The sequence below is a fragment of the Microcaecilia unicolor genome, chromosome 2 (assembly GCF_901765095.1).
Source record: "Microcaecilia unicolor chromosome 2, aMicUni1.1, whole genome shotgun sequence".
NCBI lineage: Eukaryota > Metazoa > Chordata > Amphibia > Gymnophiona > Siphonopidae > Microcaecilia > Microcaecilia unicolor.
The window spans coordinates 121,956,672-121,980,665 of record NC_044032.1 but is presented as its reverse complement, the minus strand read 5'-3'; the positions used below and the strand labels follow the sequence as shown (position 1 = coordinate 121,980,665).

The following is a 23,994-nucleotide window of genomic DNA, read 5'->3' as shown; positions in this document are numbered from 1 at the left end:
AGAGTAGGAACAGAGTTGCAATGTACCTGTGCAATTTATAAAATATGGGAGTCCATGCATGCCACATACTGTATCTATTTCAGAGCAGATGCAAATGTGTGCATCAGCATTTGCATGTTGACTGGTCTGGATTTAGGTGCTTATTTTATAGAGGCAGATAGATACTGCATTTCCTTTGTAACATTGGCTTCAAATAGGCACAGTTATAAAATCAGGCTGTATAGGCCTAGGCCTACTCATTAACCATGGGCCCTTCCTGAAAAATCATTTATAGCTACACCACTATTTCAAAACATCTTTATAAATTAAGTTTTTGTACTAGCTTTAGAGAAGAAACATTACACTTAAGTAATTTCTCCGTGTTGCTTAGTCAATTCAAATCATAGCATTGTTATACATATTCAAAGAACAATGATACCTACTGTGCAATAGGAATTAAATATGTGTGACATAAAATACATTTACATTCTTCAAGATATAAAATTTAATTGAGTCATTTCTTTTACTGTAATAATAAGTTGCATATTTTCTTTGACTAGGTTCCTGGTATAGGAAGAGTAACAGAAAAAATGTTAAAAGCTCTTGGAATTACTACTTGTACAGAACTTTACCAGCAGAGGGCACTGGTGACTCTTCTTTTTTCTGAGACCTCTTGGCATAACTTCTTAAATATCTCACTTGGCTTGGGTTCAACACACATAGAAAAGTAAGCGTTCTTTCCATCTCTTCACTCCCTTTTTTAAATATTGTTCTTGACTGTCTTGGAAGAATTAATATTTACACAGAATATATAATTCTTATAAATAGTTACAAAAACCCATCAGCCTCCCCTTTTTAATCACCTTTATGTATTGCCACAATCCCTCTCACAAGAAATGCAATGAACAGTGCTTGTTGAATTTAAAAGATTAAGGTACTTCTACAGTTAACCGGTGGCAGAAATGCTTGCTTTCTAGTAATGTGTGTTGTGAGAAAGTAATAATGTGTACCACTACAACTATTTTATTTATTTATTTATTTATTTATTTGGAGTAAGCTAACTAAATTAAAGGACTTTTTAATGAAAATAAAGCAATATTTTAAGCAGATCTTTCATAATCTATTCAGAACAGGGTAACCTAAACCTACCATGTATCAGAGCCCAGATTAAAGGTTTGTCTTGGAAGAGGCAGAGATTCTTCCTTATATCAGTGGGTAGGGTACAAAGAAAGAATCTCCTTATTTTGTAGATTTCTGTTAGGTAAAACAAGACTGCAGAGTATACTAAATAAGACAGGACATGGAAGAACACTTTGACTTAAATTTATAAAAAAAAACAGTAAAAGTGAAAACACGACTTCGATACATCACTTTGATTGACCTCACATTCCAGGAGAGAAAACCATATTTTGAACATTCGATTCCCCCATCTTGCATATCAGTAAGTGATGCTGTGCCCCTGAACCCGTTCACTGAGATCTATCATGTGAATATGAATACAACAGAAAGAATGGAAGCATGGACATGGAGAAGGATTTGTAAAACTGAGAGTATTGCCTTGAGACCAATGTTATTTTAAAGTGTGAAAGATAAGTAGTAAAGTATTTGGGGGCAGAAGACAAAGTACTTTGAGTTTGTCTTTGACTGTGAAGTCATTATGGACATGTGTTAAACCATTTCTCTAAAAACACATTTAAGGGGGTAGTTACTAAGTTGACGTATTTTACCTTAGATTACTGCAGAAGTCACTAATCCGTGGCATCTCAGTACTGCAGTTTTTTGATTCCTGTGGTACAAGAATAACGCAAGTTGCAATCATTATTGCAAGTTGCATTATTCATCCTCCCTGGGAGCATTATGCCATAACCCATGCCTTGATGCTTACAGAGAACCTTCCTAAAGGGAGTGGAGGAGTAGCCTAATGGTTAGTGCAGTGGGCTGAGAACCTGGGGAACTGATTCAATTCCCACTGTAGCTCCTTGTGACCATGGGCAAGCCACTTGACACTCTGTTTCCCCAGGTACAAAAACTTAGATTGTGAGCCTACTAGGGACAGAGAAAGTACCTGCATATAATATATGTAAACCACTTTAGTAGTACCCACAGAAAGATGGTATATCAAATCCATGACCCTTTACCCTACGTAAAGGCCCCAAAGCATCTCAGAAATGCACTCAGTTGCTTCTTCCTCCCCTGCCCACCCTGAAGATGTACCCTCCCATAGGCCTCTCTAGGCCTACCTGTTAGAAATTACTGGTGGTCTGGGGCAGGTGCCGTCCCAGTCGCTCCTGCCCTTCCAGCACCAGGTACAAAATGGTGCCAGTAATCTTTAGCAGCAGCCTAGTGTTTTGAACCCTAGCGGTAGTACTGTGAGACTACTGCTAGGGATAGCCAGTGTCATCTTGAGCCCGGTGCCAGCAAGGGCAGGAATGACTGGGGATTGTTCCTGCCCCAGAACATCTAGACCACAGGGATTCTAAGAGGTAGGCCTGGTAGGGGCCTTTGAGAGGGTGAGGGTTTGGGGGAGGAGGGAGAAGCATTCCTTTCTATGAGATGGTCTGGCCCCTTTCAAATGGCATCCGGGAGCAACTGAGTGCAATTAGTGGCCCAGTGCTTCTGGGCTGGATAATAATACAAACTTTGACCTGGCATTATTTTTCCTGGAAGAACGTAACACAAGCTGCATTATTCAATTTACTTCATGATAAGATGTTTTACTTGCATTTACATGCTTTGCATCTCATTATTATGTTTTCCTTGGTGACTGAAATTAGCATGAGCTACACTAGTGTAATGCATGATATTGTCATTTAATGCATGTTAAGAGGCAAATATCATACGTTACTGCCTTAACACACCTTGGTAACTATCCCACTTAGAGAAATTTTATCTTGAATTTTTAATGTTTTACCTCTAAAAGTGCAATTATTGAAGTAATTTAAAATGTTTTCTTTCTTTCTTTTTTTTAAGGGATGGGGAAAGGAAAAGTATGAGTACTGAAAGGTGATATATGTTTTGTCTTACTATTGATTATAAGAACATAAGCATTGCCATACTGGGACCGACTGAAGGTCCATCAAGCCCCAGTATCCTGTTTCCAACAGTGGCCAATGCAGGTCACAAGTACCTGGCAAGATCCCAAAACAATAAACACAGATTTTGAGCTGCTTATCTCAAGAATAAGCAGTGGATTTTCCCAAGTCAATCTTAATAATGACTTATGGACTTTTCTTTTAGGAACTTGCCCAAATTTTTTAAACCCTGCTAAGCTAACTACTTTTACAGCATTCTCTGGCAATTAATTCCAGTACAGTCATTCACTTGGCTGAGAACACTTTTCCGAATTTTTGTCAACCCATTTTTTCCAAATCAACAACAGTTAGAAATCCATGCAGTCCGATATTGTAAAATTATGGGCTGTGAGATATTTAAAAATAAGTTTATTTCAAACAGCAGAGGAAGAAACACTAGTTTTATCTGAAATCAGCAGTTAAAACAAATTGGTAGCTTAAACCACAAAATCTGAAATTATTCTGGTCTGATATAGTCAACCAGAAATACAATACCATTGTTCTTAAATGACACTGGGACCTGTTTACTAAAGGGCATTGCAATTTGCTTTTAATGCAGCTTAGCACTCAAACGTAGTGTGCATTAACAGCAAAATATGCACACCAGTGTGTGGAGACATTCCCTGTGTGTTGGCTATTCAGTCACACGCTGACATTGCAATTAGTGTACTTCTGCGTTAACATCAAATTTGGCGGTGCGTGTAGATGGATACAACCCACCAGTAGATGGATTCATCTGCTGCAGCTAAAGGAAAGAAAATTATCAGGTAAGACCATAATTTTACCGTCAATAATTGAAATCACCCACTATTATAGCATTGCCCAATTTGCCAGCTTTCCTAATCTCTGTAATCATTTCTCCATCCATCTGTTCTTTCTGTACCAGTGGACGGTAATACAGCCCTACAAAAATACTCCTTCCCTTCACACATGGAATTTCTATCCATAATGATTCCACGCTGCTATCTGTATCATGTGGAATGTGTTTTTTATTTGACTCAATTCCCTCTTTAAGATATAGCACAACCTCCCCCCCCCCCCCCCCCCCTCCAATTTGATCCTCTCTATCATTGCGATATAATTTGTACCCTGTTAACACAGTGTCCCATTGATTGTCCTCTTTACACCAAGTCTCTGAGATGCCTATTATTTGTACATCATAATTTAGTGCTATATATTCTAACTCTCCGATCTAATTTTTCAGGCTTCTAGCATTTGTATACACGCACTTCAAATTGTGTTTTTTCCTTTGATCTACAAACTGGCTTACTTTCAGCATTGTTGAAACCTATCTACTGGGATTCACTAAATGTCCTGTTTCAATAGTATCCTTCAAGTATACTCCACACCGAACCATGACTGTCTGCGTCCCCCCTCTCCCCATTCTAGTTTAAAAGCTGCTCTACCTCCTTTAAAAACTTAGCTCCAGCAGCCTGGTTCCATCCTGGTTAAGGTGGAGCACATCCTTTCAGAACAGTCTCCCCCTTTCTCAGAATGTCGCCCAGTTCCGAACAAATCTAAATCCCTCAGCCCTGCACCATTGTCTCAACCACGCATTGAGACTTTGGAGCTGTGCCTGTCTTTTGGGTCCTTCGTTTGGAAAAGGAAGCAACTCTGAAAATGCTACCCTGGAAGATCTGGACTTCAGCTTTCTACCCAAGTGCCTAAATTTGGCTTCCAGAACTTCCCTCCCACATTTTCCTATGTCATTGGTACCCACATGTACCAAGACAGCTGGCTCCTGTCTAAGTGACGTGTGAGGTCTGCCATCTTTGCACCAAGCAGGCAAGTCACCAGACAATCCTCACATCCACCAGCCACCCAGCAATCTATATTCCTAATGATTGAATCACCAACTACAACAGCTGTCCTAACCCTAATGCTATTTCACGGCCTATTCCTCTGTCAAAATGGCAACATTATTTTGACTCCCATACTGAATAATACCCAATCCAGCCTAAGTGTAGTCTCTAACTATAGAACAGTGACTTCAATCCCATTGTTGGTAAAGGTAATGGAGGGGTTAGTCACGCAACAACTAATGGACTATCTCCAACTTCACTACATTTTGCATAGCTCACAATCTGGTTTTAGACCTTCTCACAGTACTGAAACTGTTCTCACCATCCTCCTAGCTAAATTTAGATGAGAACTTAGCTTTGGTAATAAAATATTATTACTCCAATTTGATATATCCATTGCCTTTGACACTGTTGATGATAATATCCTTCTAAACGTGCTTAACCATTACAGTAGAGAGGTGTGGTAGCCGTGTTATTCCACTTTAAAGGTAATCAATAGAAATAAAACAAAATAAAACACGGAAAAGAAAATAAGATGATACCTTTTTTATTGGACATAACTTAATACATTTCTAGATTAGCTTTCGAAGGTTGCCCTTCTTCGTCAGATCGGAAAGAAATTTCTGTATGATTTGCATTGACTTTCAATAAAGACAGAATATCATTCAAGCTACGTACCTTCACTCACAAAGTTTTGTATGGTTTTGCCCCAATATACATGAACAACATTATTGAATTACCCTCACGTAATTCCTCTAAATCATCTAACGAATATCTTATTCTACATTTCCCGAATTGTAAGAAAGTAACCTACAAAACAATCCATACCACTAACTTTTCATATCAAGGCACTAAAATTTGGAACTCCTTACCTAAAGCAGGGAGTAGGAAGGGTAGGCTCTTCTCAAAGACTGGAGGAGACGTAATGGTGAAAATCAATTCTTTATTGCAAGAAAATCAGAAACAACTCAACACAGCAGCCGTGTTTCGGCACTTCACGTGCCTTCCTCAGGAGTCTATAAATTATAGTATTCAAAACATATAAAAGGATATATGATAAAAAGATAATAATCAAAATCGACAAAGGACATGTCTAAGAAAATGATATAAAAATTCTGTACATATATATAAAAAAAGATGTCACATATAAATAATCCATCAATCCATCTATTCATAAGACAATATATGAATACTAAGATTGTCACATATATATAAAAAAAATTATGGCTTAAAACTACATGTATATAAATATGACCATATGAAAACAAAGTATATATAATATAACCAGGACCCTCCAGGTGCAGCCAAGGATAGAACAATCTCCTCCAGCCACAGGCTCCCGGTACAGTCAAGAAATAAATGTCCACCAGCAAATTCAGTCTTAAGGACTTTATTCCATGCAGATTTCTAGTAGACCTGATACACAGTTCCAACAGCAGCATTCACCTTCAATCTTAAGCACATATAAGCCACCTGAAAGTGTGTGGCAAATAGTCCCCTTTAAGCAGTAGGCTATCAGCACATATCAGGATTCAATACAGGCTCACAGTCAGCTCCAGTCTGGGCTCTTTATCCCGTGCACAATAAGCAGTAGTTCAATTCCAAATAGAAGCAGTTCATTCAATTCATCATCACAGTTAAATCACAAAGCAGCAGTTTCTACCTTCTACTCTCTTTACCTTCAGGAGAGTTCAATACTTTAGGGACTCATACCCAAGGGATTTCACCCTGCATCAGCTTCACTGGTAAATTCAATACTTTAGGGACCTCCCTTACCCAAGGATTTTCAGCCTGAAAATACTTTTGGGACTTCCTCACACCCAAGAGGTTTCAGCCTGCTTCAGTACTTTAGGGACCTCTCTTACCCAAGGGTTTTCAGCCTGCAACTGCTTCTCTCCCCTTGGGACTCCTTCCCACCTGCCTAATCAATCCCTGGCTTCTGCTACCACAACCAATCATTCTCCTTCCATTAGCTTCCCCCACATCCATACCAGCTGAGTTGAGCATTAGACTAATGATGAGCTCCTGCACACAGGGTTTCCTATCTCTCTTTCCCCCTAGTGGCAGCCAATCTACACATCCTGCCAGCTTACACCCATGTCTTCCTCTATTGCAGCTAGGAGTCCAGTCCAGGTTCTTCATCTGAACCCCTGGCTTTTTGCCTGCAATGCCTTCTGGGACTTGTATTTCAGACTGAAACTGCCTTAACCCAATTATCCTGGATGTGACTTTATCACAATACATAAATATATATATATATATATATATATAGAGCAACCATTAAAATAAATAAATATGAACAAGTCAAAAAAGATACAAATTCTAAAACATATATCAAAACGAATTATCAATAAAAAGGTGTTGTATACCAAAATAAAACAAATAGATATATAAAAAAGAATTATCTAAAAGATGTTGTACACTAAGGTAAAACAAATAGACAATATAGATATTCAACCAGGTCTACTAACCTTATGATGTATAACTGATTGTGTGAAACGATATTTTTATTTTAAAACAATATTTTCACAAAAGATATAAATATCATCCTATGAATAAAGCAGAAGACTCACTTATTATTAAAATCTGGTATGATTGCCCAAGTCAACAAGAAATAAAAACACAAACATGAACCTTCTAAGCATATGTGTATAAATAAATATATATATATATATATATATATATATATATATACACCAACTTAGAGACTGGTTGTATATAATGTGCATTTCCATGAGACTAAAAATTAGTTGTCATCTTGATAATTGTAAGATTAAGTGTAAAAATTATTTATTTATTTATATATAATACACTCCCCTATAGCTGAGAATCCTATATGAATAAGATTGTGAGATACATTGATACTGTAAAAATATCCATAAATAAGAATTGTTATACATTTAAAAAAATGTGTATATACAGAGAATGTGTATATGAGAGACCTTATTGAATGCCATGATGTTATTTGCCATGGGAAAAATCCTACGTAGTGCAAATTCACACTTTATGTTGTGTACAGAAACATAAGGTGTGAGAGGCAGTGTCTTTTCTATAAAGGATTACTAAACTAGATCACTGAAATATTCATGTTTTACAATTTTGGCTTTTTTTTGTCTATTCAAAATTCACTTTTATCATCACTTTTCATGATTTTTTATGATTTTTGTGTCATTTTTATTATTCTTAATTTTTTACATTCTTATTGTGTTCATTCATTTTATTTTAACCATAATAAACTGCAAGGGAAATTTCAATCTCAATTTTGAAAAAGACTATTTTATTAGTTTTGTTTCTTTTTGCATTTTCCACGAACATGAAGAACACAGCCTACTGAATAAACTTTGGGGTGTTTGGATATCCACATGTTTTTAATACGACATAATCAATGTATCTCACAATCTTTTTTTTTTTCTCTTTAAATTTTTTTAGTATCACATTTTTATAACAGCCAATATGCACAGATTAAACAACCATCCCCTTCAAACCCACGCAGGGGCAAACAATAACTGAAAGAAATATATCATGAACATCCTGAACAGCAATATTAACTCCTCTGCCTCAATCCTATTTACAGTGGGCCTGGTAGCATTATTCTTTATCCAAATAAGCTGTGTGTTATCATTCTACCTTCCCAAATAAACTTAGATAGAAAGTCCTGCAATTGTTTGAGTATTTGTCTCAGAACCGCCACCGGCAGTAATTGAAATAGAAATAACAATCTAGGCGATACATTCATCTTCACTACCACCATTCGCCCCCACAAGGAAAGCCACAGTCCCCTCCATCGGGTTAGCTCCACCCGAATTTGATCTACGATCTTCCCATAGTTTAAACTATACACTCTGCCCAGGTCCCTGGGGATCTGGATTCTCAAGTACCGAATGCTGTTCTTGGCCCATTTAAAAGCAAACATTGCTCTCAATCTACTTTCCTCCAAGTGGGTTAAAGAAATTCCCAACAGTTCACTTTTTATCCATATTAACCCTTAAATCAGCATACTTTTTAAATTCCTGAAGGAGCCGCAATACCGTAGGTAATGTCTGCTCAGGATCTACAACATATAGTAGCACATCATCCGCAAACAAAGCGATACAGTGTTCCATCCCCCCAATCATGATACTCCGAATATCTAGATGGTGATGTATCAATTCTGCTAAAGGGTCTATGTACAGTGCGAATAGGAGGGGCGACAAGGGACATTCCTGCCTTGTCCCTCTACCAATTGGAAAGAAAGAGGTATAACCCCCGTTAATATTAAGGCACGCTTTCAGAGCCGCATATAGGGCTGCTAACCAAGTGCTAAAATTGTCCCCCAGGCCCATGCGGTTCATTACCTCCCTCAAAACCCCCCAACTGACCCGATCAAAAGCCTTTTCCGCATCTATGGCCAACATAGCTGTACTAGACTCGGATCTTTGTGCCTCCCATATCAAATGGAGAGTACACCTTATGTTGTCCCCTACCTGCCTCCTTGGGATAAACCCAGATTGGTCTATATGAACCAACTTCAGCATCACCCTAGCCAATCTATTTGCCAAGAGCTTAGCCACTATCTTTGCGTCCACATTCAGAAGTGAAATAGGTCTTTATGAACCACATACGGTGGGGTCTTTTCCTGGGTTTAGGCAGAACCGTCACCCCAGCCTCAGACATAGAAGCCCATTACCCTCCAAAGCCCCATTACCCACCCGCACCAATAGGTCCCCAAGCTCCTCCACAAAGCATTTGTAGAACCTTGCTGAGTATCCATTTAACCCTGGTACCTTACCATTCGAAAGCCTTTTTATCACTCCTTGCACCTCCCCTAATCTAATGGGTTCCCCCAGCTGAGCACTTTTTGATTCATTCAATCGTTTTAACAGAACATGCTCCAGATACCTAGCTATATCTACAGCTGATTCGCACTCAGGAGCATTGTATAAATCTTGGTAGTATTTCAAAAAGCATTTTGCGATGTCTGAATCAACGTAGTGCCATCCTCCCCTACCATCCCTCATCTTTTGAATAAGAGTTCTTGCTCTCTTAGCCTGTAGATAGCGGGCCAGCATTGCACTTGATTTATTAGCAAACTCAAAGTATTGTTGCTTAAGCTTAGTTCTCATAAAATCAACTTCTGCCATCTGTAATTGTGCTATTTCTCCTCTCACTTTTTTAAGATCCTCCCATAGCTGTGGCATAGGATTTTGTTTATGCTGCTTTTCTAGACGCAATAAACGTGTGTGCAAAGTTAGCGAGTGCTGCCCTTTTTCCCTTTTCTTGGGGGCCCCCACTTGATAAGGGCAACCCTCACCACTGCCTTCAGCGCATCCCAGGGTACACTGTCTGTTACCTCCCCATTGTCATTAAAATGACGAAATTCTTGAATATGGAGCTTAATATCTTCCCGCACTTTCTCATCCCCTAGTAGTGAATCATGTGGGGGAGCATAATCGAACGGGGCGCCCAAGTTTTCCTGAGGGCGCCCTCGCAGGATGTCCCCGCGAAGGGGCAGGGAAACCAGTATTATCGAAACAAGATAGGCGGCCATCTTTTGTTTCGATAATACGGTCATGGACACCCAAATCTCAACATTTAGGTCGACCTTAGAGATGGTTGACCTTAGAGATGGTCGTCCCCGTTTTTCGGCGATAATGGAAACCGAGGACACCCATCTCAAAAACGACCAAATCCAACTCATTTGGTCATGGGAGGAGCCAGCATTCATAGTGCACTGGTCCCCCTGACATGCCAAGACACCAACCGGGCACCCTAGAGGGCACTGCAGTGGACTAACTGATGCACTAACTGAACGGAAAAAGCCCTTCCCTTACCGATTCCTTAGCGATTCGGAAAGGAACGGGCATGCATAAAGGAAATCGCATGCAAATAAGCTGCTCACTGTTAGCTCATTTGCACACGATTTCCTTCCTAAGGAGTGGAAGCCAGTGCAGAGCAGCCAAGCATGCATGCCAAAGACGGCTTCATCACACAGAGAAGCTGCATGTATAATAGCGGTCTACAACCTTAAATAAATTGCCATCTACAACCTTAGAAAAATACAAGTTCAGGTGAAAACGTCCAAGTACTCGTCGGGGACGTCTTTTTTTTTTTTTTTAGAGTGTGGGTGAAGGACGTCCTTCGCTATGCCTCCGTTCCTGCGACGGCAGTTGAGGATGTCCAAAATCTGGATGTTTCTATGAGAAGGACGTCCATGCCTGGATATTTATGTGAGAAGGACGTCCATGCCTTTGCTGTGCCTCCGACACCCTTTATTTATTTGGATTTTGGATCACAAGTAGCAGCAGTGGGATTTGAACTGGCCACTTCTGGATTGCAAGACCAGTGCTCTAACCACTAGGCCACTCCTCCACTCCCTTGAAATTTGGCCGTCCCTGTGGGGGGAGGCAGTTCAGGACGTCCAAAATGTTTGAAAGAAGGATGTCCACGCCTTCGCTATGCCTCTGCTGACACACACATACCTCCCCCCCCCCCCCCCCCCCCCCCCCCCCAGGGACCTGCATACTGCTGCGATGGACCGGAGTATGTCATTTCAGGCTGGCAAAAAAAAAATTTTAAGTTGTTTTTTTCGGGGTGGGAGGTGGTTAGTGACCACTGGGGAAGTCAGGGGAGGTCATCCCCGATTCCCTCCGGTGGTCATCTGGTCAGTTTGTGCACCTTTTTGAGGCATGGTCGTAAGAAAAAATGGACCAAGTAAAGTCGGCGAAGTGCTCGTCAGGGACGCCCTTCCTTTTTCCATTATCGCTCGAGGATGCCCATCTGTTAGGCACGCCCCAGTCCCGCCTTCGCTACGTCTCCAACACATCCCCAGGAACTTTGGTTGTCCCCGCTACGGAAAGCAGTTGGGGACGCCCAAAATCGGCTTTCGATTATGCCAATTTGGGCAATCCTGCGAGAAGGACGCCCATCTCCCAATTTGTGTTGAAAGGTGGGCGCCCTTCTCTTTCGAAAATAAGCCTGATAGACTTACATTCCTTATACCTTTCAGAATGAGTCTATAGAATGCTATTAGCCTGTAGAGACTTACATTCCTTAAACCTTTCAGAATGAGTATATAGAATACTATTAGCCTGTAGAAAAAACACCTATGCAGAAATGTTATAGTTTAAAGTGAAGAAGATTTTCCCTCTGGTGTATAGCCAGAGCACTCGACCCTGCTAGGTGCTCCCTTCCTACACTTATGGAGTACCGCCTCCATCTTCCTGAGTCTGGTCAAAATTAACTCAGAGTACACTTGAGTGCCATTAGCACTTTTCACTGTAGGGTTGATAATAAGCCAGTTTCCATTCATCCCTTTTTACTACTTGAATGTCAACTCCGCCCTTTGGCCCTTTTTTCCACCAGGCTCACTTTCTCCTTAGTTCACAAAATTATTATTATTTTTGTGAGCCTGGAAGCTAGTGAGGCCCACATGTGAGAATATCATGCCTGCTTGACCTCGGAGAAAGCAAAGTTGCTGTAGCAGATATTCTCCGAGGATAGCAGGCATGTATTCTCACTTCCTTCCCACCTCCCCTTGGAGTTGTCTTCTTAGCTTTAGTATTATACTGTTGGTCCCACGCTCGAGCAACGGGTGGGAAGGCACCCGTGCATGCGTAGTGGGGGGGGCATGGCCTCAAAGTTTGAAAGTGACAGTGTACCATGGCAATGTCCACACCAGGCTCCGTAGATGACATCACCCACATGTGAGAATATATGCCTGTTATCCTCAGAGAACATCTGCTCCAGGTAAGTAGCTTTGCTTTCTAACACACAACTAGGCACAAGTATTTACACCAACTATAGATCTAGAGTAGGTGATTACATCCTACTTTTAAGTGCATTTTGGCTATTTGTGCTGGTGTTCTGTAAAGAAAAGTAGGTGAAAGTGTTGGCTCAACTTAAAATAAAGCCTTTTGAAATATCTATTGCTACTTAGAAAATACAGTGCATGCTCATCATAAGAACATTTACTATATTGCTCAAAAAACTCAAGTTCTTTGGAAACCCATTGTTTCTGTTATTTTACCAATGTACATAACATAATTCTGTAACTGGCATAACCCACATAGTGTTGTGATATAATAAGAATATGTTGTGCATTTTTAGCATTCTGGAATGGATGTGCCTAATGTGTTGGACCTATAAACTATATGTTCATTACCCATACCCATATGATATAATTTGTAGGATGTAACATAGCCTGCTTGTTATTGAAAATGTAGTTAACCAGTGTTGTAGCAAAAGAACTTGTTATTTTGATGACTTTATAAGCCGTGCAAATTTGATTTTATCTGTCTTTTGCACATTCAGAACTTTCAGTGAAATAAGCGTAGCCAGCGAGCACTATACTCTGTGCCAGGAACTTTGCCGTGATCTTGCTCAGGATCTGCTAAAAGAAGGACTTAAGGTATTAAATTGCTGGGTTGCTCTTGCAATCTATTTAACCTCTCTGGTACTAGAGCCCCTGTGTCTGAGCTCATTGCTTTTGCATTACTGCTGTATTTCTCAGAACAAATGTGCTAAATGAGGCAGTCATTTCAAATACAGATCAAGTTACTGTAAATAAATAAAATAGGGAGAAGCCTTCTGTTGGCTTTTCTGTCATGGGTATTTCCTTTACATTTTCCTCAGTAAAGACCAAAGCAAAGAATTTATTTAGTATATTTGTGCTGTGGCCTTGTTCTTTCAGTCTTCAAGTCAGTTGGACCATTAGATGATTGAGGGATGGAGTTTCGATGTACACACATTTTACAGAATACATGCACAAATTTACACTGTTAGAACAGATGTAAATTTGTGTGTGAGAATTCATACACTTGTAGGGCTTATTATGGATGCTTATTTTATATAGTCACCTGTGTTTTACATGCAGAGACTCACTCATAAAATTTTGTGTATGAATATTCATGTTATTCATGTAGAGCAGTGGTTATATCTGTTTGTTTAATTTTACTATGATATCCATGTGTCTGTATGGAACACCAATTGCTATCTTCTAATCTGGATTGACATATGCCATAACAGTACATTGTAAGCCACATTGAGCCTGCAAATAGGTGGGAAAATGTGGGATACAAATGCAACAAATAAATAAAATAAATAAATCAACAGTGTGTCACCCAAAATTTGACACAGACAGCAAGCCCATGCTTTCCTTAATAATCGTGTGCTTTCAGGCTGAAGAGTGCAGGAAGCATGGAGCCAGATACTTGAAATCCCATAATCACTCCTTATATCTGTTTCACCCCACCATCAGCCGAAGCTGGAAATATTGTTAGTGTTATCTCCCCCTCTCTCCCTCCCACTGGCAGTCAGCAACACAGCATGCTGAACCTTCCTGTGCGTCCACTAGAATCACTCTTCCATCAGCCCAGGCTGGAAATACTACATCCTGCTCCCTCCCTATGATTGTAATCATTGCTGCAAGCCTTGTGGGGGGGGGGGGGGGATTAGCCCATGGTAGTAAGTGGCTTGCATGCCTCTTCTAGCTGCAGGCTGACCTAATCCAGGATATTCAGTGCCAGGGCATGTGCAGCTCTCAGCATTGAATATCTGGATATGTCTGCAAACCTGAAAGTTAACCAGGCACTGGCCGATATTCAGATTGGTGCCTAGTTAATTCGCTACATACAGTTAAGACAGCTGTTTTGCTGTCCTTACTTTATGCGGTTACTGGCTGATTAGTGGACTGAATATCACCACTAACTGGCAAAGTTGCCACTCAGCCCTGTAACTCTGTCCGCAGCCTGCCCATAGTTAGGGGATGGTCGGTTAGCAGAGATACTCAGCGGTACTAACTAGTTAAGTGCCTCTGAATATCAGTAGCCAGTTTGCTCAGTGGGGTTGAACTGAGCAGGAGTCTCTTCTGCCTGGTTAAATTCTTCTGAATATTGACCCCATTTGCTGCCACATTTACTGCTATTTATTGGCTGAGGAGAAACAGATAGCCTTGCTTCCATCCTCTCTCCTTCTGTCACCTATGATTATTGGAGAAAGAGGGTAAGTTTTAAAGGGGGATATGGTGGCATCAAAAGGAGAAAGAGCGCATATTCATAGAGGTGGAGCGAATGTGATGGGGTTTGAGAGAGGTGGGGTTAGCCTGGGGGGCATGGGAAGGTGTAAACCTGGTGCAGTGGTCTTGTTGCAGAAAGGGAACCCCAGGAATGGCAAATGACCACCTTTCATAAAAATGACTTTCAGGATTGAAATTAGGAGAGGACTGAGAGACAAGGGAGAGCAGAGATTTGTCAATTATGTGGAGACTAGGGGAACTGGGCATCCCATGATGTGACTGAAAAGGAGTTTGGGGATGGTGGAAATGGACACAGATTGAGTATGGTTTCAGGCATTGTGTGGCACTGAGGGAAAGGCAGCTGGGTGGGGGGATGTGTAAAATGAGCTTAGGCATTTAAAACAAGGCATAGAAAGGTAAGGTGAGGAAGAGAGATAGGGTCAAACAAAGAAGGATGTGCAGGTGCTGGGGAAGTAGTAAGAAGAAAGAGGTAAATGAATTATTGATAAAAGGTGAGAATAGAGGAGCTGGAGAGAGCAGGTGAAAGGGAAGCTAAGAGAAGAAAGGGCAGGAAAAGGATCAGAGCCACCCCTGTTACATAGATAAATTGCCCACACAACAGTAGGAAAACCTCCCCCCCCCCACCATTTTTAGTGCTTTGAAACACATCATTTTTAAGAATATGCATTTCTTATATCTTTGTATTCTGCTGTATTTAGTACTGTATAAAATCAGGTTTAGTTTTATTTCTGCTTTGTTGTACTTCTCACAGAGGCTATGACTTACTGAGATTTCCATTTCCAAGTTTTGGATCTTGGAAATTGTTCTGTAATTGGTGAGGGTTGGTCTGTGCTTTGCATAGTGATCAAGTTGAAGGATTGTGCAGGCATCTAGTTTCTGTGTTGGGGTCTATAACAGTTTGTTCAGCTTTTCCAACAGAAAGTGTATTGATGATTTCTCCAAGGACAAGCAGGCTGCTTGTTCTCACATGTGGGTCGACGTCCGCGTCGGCCCAGGAAATGGAAAATTTTTCCCAGCAAAAATTACAAAGTTTTGCCAGAGTCTTCTGGCGTGAACAGCTCGCACCGCGCATGCGCGGACGACTTCCCGCAGGTCGCGTGAGCGTGCCTCTTCAGGTTTCTTTTCTCTACACTGAGGTGCGGTAGGTTTTTTCTGCGCTCCTCTCAGGCCCAGGAAAGAGTCTTCGTTAGTATTTTTTTTCTCCTATTTTTTCTTGATTTTATTTTATTATCACTTAAAAAAAAAAAAAAACAGTTCCCGTAGTATATTTTTAGTAATTTGTCCCCTTTTAAAGTTTCCTTTGTTTTTTCGACGCGGCCGGGTTATTCCCTAATTTTTTGTGCCCTTTTTCTTTTAACAGGCACAATCGCGTCTTTTGATTTTGCCAAAGCCATTTTCCCTTCCATGTCATCAAAGACACCCAGCAGCTTCAAACGTTGTACTCGGTGCAACCGGACCATCTCAGGTACCGATACCCACTCTTGTTGTATCCAGTGCCTTGGGCCCGACCATAGCCCAGCCGCTTGTAGTCTGTGTCTTCATACGAAGAAATGGACCCAAGCGTCTCGAGAAGCCCAACGAGAAAAGGTTTTTTGGGGCTCGGTCCGGTCCTTCGACATTGACATTGGTACCGAGGTCGGCGTCGACATCGAAAGCGTCGACGTTGGGAGGAGAGGTAATGGCTGTTGAGAGACCAACTCGCACTGGGAACAGTGAGGCGTCGAGTGGGTCTCCACCTGCCTCAAGGCCTCCTGTTATGCAGGCCCCCCGGGACTGACCTTCGTCGGACCCGGCCCTGAGGAGACGTGAGGATTCCACGTCCTCATCGGTACCAAGGAGTCTCGATGACGGGCGTTGAACGAAGGCGAAGAAGCACCGTCATCGTTCTCCTTCGACACACGGTACTGGGAGCTCCGGGGCGTTGAGAGAGTCAGTACCCAAGAAGCGTCGGCACCGAGAGGATCGCTCCCCCTTGTCTCCTAGCAGCCCGGTACCTGCTCCCGAGCCTCCACAGATTCTGACACCGCCTGTTCCACTGACCCAGCAGACTTCTCCGATGGTGGCTCTCGACGAGCGCATCCGGGCCTTCTTTCCAGAACTTATGGAGGGAATGCTACGTCAGTCAGCTTCGGTGTCGGGGGGTGCTTGCGCCTTCTGTACCATCTGCTGCAGCAGTGTCTAGCCCTTCTCCTGCGGTGAGGTCCCCGACCGCTGTGCCGCCTTCGGCATCGGCTGCCACCCAGGTCAACTCTCCTTCGACGTCGGTGGAGGGAGCTTCGCCACAGTCTGACCGGGTGTCGGCTTCTCGACATCGCCATCGAGGACATCGTTCCTCGGCGTCAAGGCAGGTTCAGTGTCAGAGTACCTTAACAGAGGTCTTATCCAATACTGAGCAGGAGCGTTCATGTGAGTCAGAGGAAGATCCCAGGTACTTTTCTTCTGATGTCCTATGGGATTCCCTCTGAACCTTCCCCTCCACCAGAGAGGATACTATCTCCACCGGAGAGTCTTTCCTTTTCCTCTTTTGTCCGGGAAATGGCTACGGCTATTCCCTTCCCTGTGAAGGTTGAGGATGAGCCCAGGACTGAGATGCTCGAAGTCCTAGACTATTCTTCTCCACCTAAAGAGGCTGTGACAGTCCCACTCTATAAGGTACTGAAGGAAGTCCTTATGTGAAACTGGTCGGCCCCTCTGTCTGGCCCTGAGGTCCCGAAGAAAGCTGAATCCCAGTATCGGATCCACGGTGAACAAGGATTGATGAGGTCTCAGTTACCCCACTATTCTATGGTGGTGGATTTTGCCCTCAAGAGAGCCAGGAGTACTATAGACTATGCTTTGGCGCCCCAAGGCAGAGAAGCTAGGACTCTTGATTCTTTTGGGAGGAAGACGTATCAGGCCGCTATGCTCGCTGCCAAGATTCAAGCGTACCAGCTCTTCACGAGCGTTCACTTGCGGGACTTGATAAGGCAACTGTCTAGCTTGGTTGAGGCACTCCCTCCGGAGCAAGCCTAGCCTTTTCACCAGGTGGTCAGGCAGCAGAAGGCGTGTCGAAAATTCCTGGCCAGGGGTACGTTCGACACTTTTGATGTAGCATCCAGGATCGCTGGTATAGTGATGCGTAGACTCTCATGGCTGCGTGTCTCTGACCTGGATCATTTGGTCCAGCAGTGAATGGCGGATGTTCCTTGCCGGGGGGCAACCTTTATGGTGAAAAAGTAGAGGATCTTGTTGATCAGATCAAGAAGCATAATGATGCTATGGATTCTCTCTCCCACTCGGCATCTTCTGCTACTACCTCCTCATCTAGGAGGTATTTTGGGGGGAAGAGGAGTGTTCCCTATTCCTATCCTAGGCGTAGGTACACTCCTGCTTCTCAGCAGCCTGCCCAGGCTCAGCCCCAGCGTGTGTCTAAGGCCCATACTGCTCCCCAGCAAAAGCAAGGGATGGGCTTTTGACTGGCTCCAATTAAGCATAGCCTCAATAAAAGTGTCCATACTGGACAACTTGCTGGTTGGGGGGAGGTTGATATTGTTTCACCAAAGGTGGCCTCTCATAACCTCCGACTGGTGGGTTCTTCAAATAGTCTGGTTAGGATACACCCTCAATCTGGAATCCAAAACTCTCCGCACCTTCTAAAGGCCCAAGCGGTCGAACCCGTTCCACCAGGGGAAGAAGGGTTGGGATTTTATTTCAGGTATTTCCTTGTGCAGAAAAAGACAGGGGGGATGCATCCCATCCTAGACCCTTAACAAATTCCTAGTCCGAGAAAAGTTCAAGATGGTTTCCCTGGGCACCCTTCTTCCCATGATTCAAGAGAACGATTGGCTATGCTCTCTGGACTTAACGGATGCTTAAACACACACATCTCAATATTTCCAGCTCACAGGAGGTATCTTCGATTTTGGCTAGGAACACAGCACTTTAATTACTGTGTACTGCTTTTTGGTCTGGCGTCTGCACCCAGAGTGTTTACAAAGTGCCTAGCGGTAGTCGCAGCATTGCTACGCAGACTGGGAGTGCATGTGTTCCCTTATCTCGACGATTGGCTGGTGAAAAGCACCTCAGAGGCAGGTACTCTACAGTCCATGCGAATGACTGTTCAAGTGCTAGAGCTACCGGGGTTCATGATCAATTACTCCAAGTCCCATCTCACACCCCAGTTCAAAAGTTGGAATTCATTGTAGCTCTGTTGAACACACAGACAGCTTGAGCGTATCTTCCTGAGGCAAGGGTAGACAACCTCCTGTCCCTGGTGTCCACAGTTCGAGCGTCTCAACAGATCATGGCTCGGCAGATGTTGAGACTTCTGGGGCACATGGCCTCCACAGTTCATGTAACTCCCATGGCACGTCTACATATGAGATCAGCTCAATGGACCCTAGCTTCCCAGTGGTGTCAAGCTGCGGGGGATCTAGAGGATGTGATCCAACTGTCCACCGACTTTCAGAATTCCCTTCAGTGATGGATGATTCAATCCAATTTGACCTTGGGATGCCCATTCCAAATTCCTCAGCCACAAAAAGTGCTGACGACGGATGTATCCTTCCTGGGGTGGGGAGCTCATGTAGATGGGCTTCACACTCAGGGAGCCTAGTCCTGTCAGGAAAAAGGTCTTCAAATCAATCTCCTGGAATTGCGAGTGATCTGGAACACTCTAAAGGCTTTCAAAGATCGGCTGTCCAACCAAATCATTTTGATTCAGACAGACAATCAGGTTGCCATGTATTACACCAACAAGCAGGGGGGCACCGGATTGCGCCCTCTGTGTTAGGAAGCCGTCCAGATGTGGCTTTGGGCACGCCGTCGCATGTTTCTCCAAGCCACATATCTGGCAGGATTAAATAACAGTCTGGCCAACAGATTGAGCAGGATAATGCAACCTCACGAATGGTCGCTGAACATGTACATAGCCCGCAAGATCTTCCGAGCGTGGGGCACCCCCTAGGTGGATCTTTTTGCCACTCAGATCAATCACAAGGTCCCTCAGTTCTGTTCCAGGCTTCAGGCCCATGGCAGACTAGCGTCAGGTGCCTTTCTCCTTCATTGGGGAACAGGCCTCCTGTATGCGTATCCTCCCATACCTCTAGTAGGGAAGACTTTGCTGAAACTCAAACAAGACTGCGGAACTATGTTTCTGATTACTGCCTTCTGGCTGCTTCAGATTTGGTTCCCTCTTCTTGTGGAGTTGTCCTCCGAAGAACCATGGAGATTGGAGTGTTTTCCAACTCATCACCCAAAACGAAGGATCGCTTCTACATCCCAGCCTCCAGTCTCTGGCTCTCACGGCCTGGATGTTGAGAGCTCAGAATTTGCCTCTTTGGGTCTTTCAGAGGGTGTCTCCAGAGTCTTGCTTGCTTCCAGAAAAGATTCCACGAAGAGGTGTTACTCTTTCAAATGGAGAAGGTTTGCCATCTGGTGTGACAGCAAGGCCCTAGATCCTCTTTCTTGTCCTACACAGACCCTGCTTGAATACCTCCTACACTTATCAGAGTCTGGTCTCAAGACCAACTCCGTAAGGGTTCATCTTAGTGCAATTAGTGCTTATCATCGATGTGTAGAGGGTAAGCCTATCTCTGGACAGCCTTTAGTTGTTCACTTCATGAGAGGTTTGCTTTTGTCAAAGCCCCCGGTCAAACCTTCACCAGTGTCATAGGATCTCAATGTCGTCCTCACCCAGCTGATGAAAGCTCCTTTTGAGCCACTGAATTCCTGCCATCTGAAGTACTTGACCTGGAAGGTCGTTTTCTTGGTGGCTGTTATTTCAGTCCGTAGGGTCAGTGAGCTTCAGGCCTTAATAGTGCATGCACCTTATATCAAGTTTCATCACAACAGAGTAGTCCTCTGCACGCACCCTAAGTTCCTGCCGAAGGTGGTCTCAGAGTTACATCTCAACTAGTCAATTGTCTTGCCAACATTTTTTTCTCCGTCCTCATACCCGCCCTGGTGAAAGCAGTTTGCATACCTTGGACTGCAAGAGAGCATTGGCCTTTTACGTGGAGCAGACGAAGCCCTTCAGACAGTCCGCCCAGTTGTTTGTTTCTTTTGATCCCAACAAGAGGGGAGTCGCCATCGGAAAACGCACAATCTCCAATTGGCTAGCAGATTGCATTTCCTTCACTTATGCCCAAGCTGGTCTGACTCTGGAGGGCCATGTCACAACTCACAATGTTAGAGCCATGGCTGCATCAGTGGCTCACTTGAAGTCAGCCTCCATTGAAGAGATTTGCAAGGCTGCAACGTGGTTGTCAGTCCACACATTCACATCTCACTACTGCCTTCAGCAGGACACCCAACACGACAGTCGGTTTGGGCAGTCAGTGCTACAAAATCTGTTCGGGGTTTAGAATCCAACTCCACCCCCCTAGACCCATTTTTGTTCTGTTCGAGGCTGCACTCTCAGTTAGTTGTTTACGGTTTCAGGTCAATCTATGTTATGTCCTCCCCATTGCGAGGCCCAATTGACCAATGTTCATTGTTTTGAGTGAGCCTGGATTCTAGGGATACCCCACATTTGAGAACAAGCAGCCTGCTTGTCCTCTGAGAAAGCGAAGATACTTACCTGTAGCAGGTATTCTCCAAGGACATAGGCTGGTTGTTCTCACAAACCCGGCCACCTGCCCTTTGGAGTTGTTGTTAGTTTGTTTCTATGCTTTTTGATTAAACTGAAGAGGCACGCTCATGCAACGGGCGGGAAGTCGTCCGCTCATACGTGCCAGAAGACTCTGGCAAAACTTTTTTATTTTTGCTGGGAAAAATTTGCCTTTTCCTGGGCCGAGTCGGACATTGACCTACATGTGAGAACATTCATCCTGCTGTCCTCGGAGAATACCTGCTACAGGTAAGTATCTTTGCTGTACAGCTGCAGTTCTGTCCTTTTAAAGGTACAGTTTTTGCTATTTGTTAAGGGGTGTGTATGGCCAAAAATAAGTGTGGTTCATGGTTTTTTAAAATTAATTTTCCCAATTTTCAGGCATTTTGTTATGTTCGTTTAACAACTTAAAAATGTGCCAATTAATTTACAGATATATGTGTCCACAAGTGATTTGCATATCCTTTATATTTTTAGGCACCCAAATGAACCAAATGCATGCTCATGAATGCACGCCTCTACTGTTTGCATCTTGAAAGTTAGTGCTGTTATAGTATGAAAGGTTCACTACAAAGAAATTTTGTGTTATTTCACAAAGTAGTAGGCAGTGGAGGGATTTTGTGCTGCTTTTATTGAAGTGGAATCAGAATTTATATATATATATATATAAATATAAATATATATTTTTTTTTTTTTTTTTGCTAAACTGTAAGTGGATACATTTAGCTCTGCTCTGTATAGACTCCAGAATATATTTTAAAAAATCTTGATGTTGCATTAAGTTTAGTGTGAATTTATCTTTGATTTAGGGCCCTGTTTACTAAGCCGCATTATAGGCGCGTTAACCATGTACTTGCCTACAATATCACTATAGGCGCCTATATGGTTAGCGCACGCTAATTGTAGGCGAGTTAAACATGGGATAGGAGGTAGTGTTCTATTGTGGATTAAAAACTGGTTAAAAGATAGAAAACAGAGAGTAGGGTTAAATGGTCAGTATTCTCAACGGAGAAGGGTAGTTAGTGCAGTTCCCCAGGGGTCTCTGCTGGGACTGCTGCTTTTTTAACATATTTATAAATGACCTAGAGATGGGAGTAACTAGTGAGGTAATTAAATTTGCTGATGACACAAAGTTATTCAAAGTAGTTAAATCGCGTGAGGATTGTGAACAATTACAAGAGGACCTTACAAGACTGGGAGACTGGGTGTCTAAATGGCAGATGACGTTTAATGTGAGCAAGTGCAAAGTGATCCATGTGGGAAAGAGGAACCCGAATTATAGCTATGTCATGCAAGATTCCACATTAGGAGTCACAGATCAAGAAAGGGATCTAGGTGTTGTCATTGATGATACGTTGAAACCTTCTGCTCAGTGTGCTGCTGCGGCTAAGAAAGTAAATAGAATGTTAGGTATTATTAGGAAAAGAATGGAAAACAAAAATGTGGACGTTATAATGCCTTTGTATCGCTCCATGGTGCGACCACACCTCGAATATTGTGCTCAATTCTGGTCACCGCATCTCAAAAAAGATATAGTGGAATTAGAAAAGGTGCAGAGAAGGGCAATGAAAATGATAAAGGGGATGGGACGACTTCCCTATGAGGAAAGGCTATAGCAGCTAGGGCTCTTCAGCTTGGAGAAAAGGCGGCTGAGGGGAGATGTGATAGAGGTCTATAAAATAATGAGTGAAGTTGAAAGGGTAGATGTTTATGCTTTCCAAAAATACTAGGACTAGGGGGCATGCAATGAAGCTACAAAATAGTAAATTTAAAACGAATCGGAGAAAAAGTTTCTTCACTCAACGTGTAATTAAACTCTGGAATTCGTTGCCGGAAAATGTGGTAAAGGTGGTTAGCTTAGCGGAGTTTAAGAAAGGTTTAGACAGCTAAATCCATAGACCATTATTAAATGGACTTGGGGAAAATCCGCTATTTCTGGGATAAGCAGTATAAAATGTTTTGTACTTTTATAGGATCTTGCCAGATATTTGTGACATGGATTGGCCACTATTGGAAACAGAATGCTGGGCTTGATGGACCTTTGGTCTTTCCCAGTATGGCAATACTTATGTACTTATGTAAGTTGCAATTTTTGACACTTAAATTTTAGACTTTTTTTCTCCACAGGTTATCCAGATTTCAAGGGATGGCATGTCGGGGGTGTGCTTTGGGCAGGACATGGGAGGCACCAAAAGACATGTTTTTCTGCAATAATGAAATAAAACGAAAATGTCTAGGGCCAAATTAAGGCTTCTTGGCTAGACCTATTTCACTAACGTCTAAGTGACCAAAAGGTGACCTAAATGACCAAATGATCACTGGAGGGATTAAGGCTTAATGCCTCTTACTCCCCCTCCCTCCCACCCCCTTACTCCGCTAGTGATCACTAGCCCCCTCCCACCCACCTAAGAGTAACAATGACAGTACATACCAGGCTCTGTGTCAGCTTCAAATATGATGGCCATTCTTGTTAGAGCAGCAGTGGACTGTGAAGGAGACCCAGGCCCATATCCCAATCTAACTGGTACCACTTCTGGTAGA

General features: G+C 42.7%; 1 protein-coding gene across 4 annotated transcripts in view; it reads left to right on the top strand.

Moving 5' to 3' along the window:
- Positions 1 to 23,994, top strand: part of POLK (DNA polymerase kappa) — a 238,105-nt gene that overhangs the window by 167,975 nt on the left and 46,136 nt on the right. For all 4 annotated transcript variants that reach the window (XR_003940991.1, XM_030193266.1, XM_030193268.1 and 1 more), the window contains exons 9-11: positions 540 to 706; positions 2,950 to 2,982; positions 13,142 to 13,238. Coding sequence is in view for 3 of the 4 variants with exons in the window: in XM_030193266.1 (XP_030049126.1) it covers positions 540 to 706; positions 2,950 to 2,982; positions 13,142 to 13,238 (297 nt within the window). In the remaining variant the exon portion in view is untranslated. The remainder of the gene's footprint in view (positions 1 to 539; positions 707 to 2,949; positions 2,983 to 13,141; positions 13,239 to 23,994) is intronic.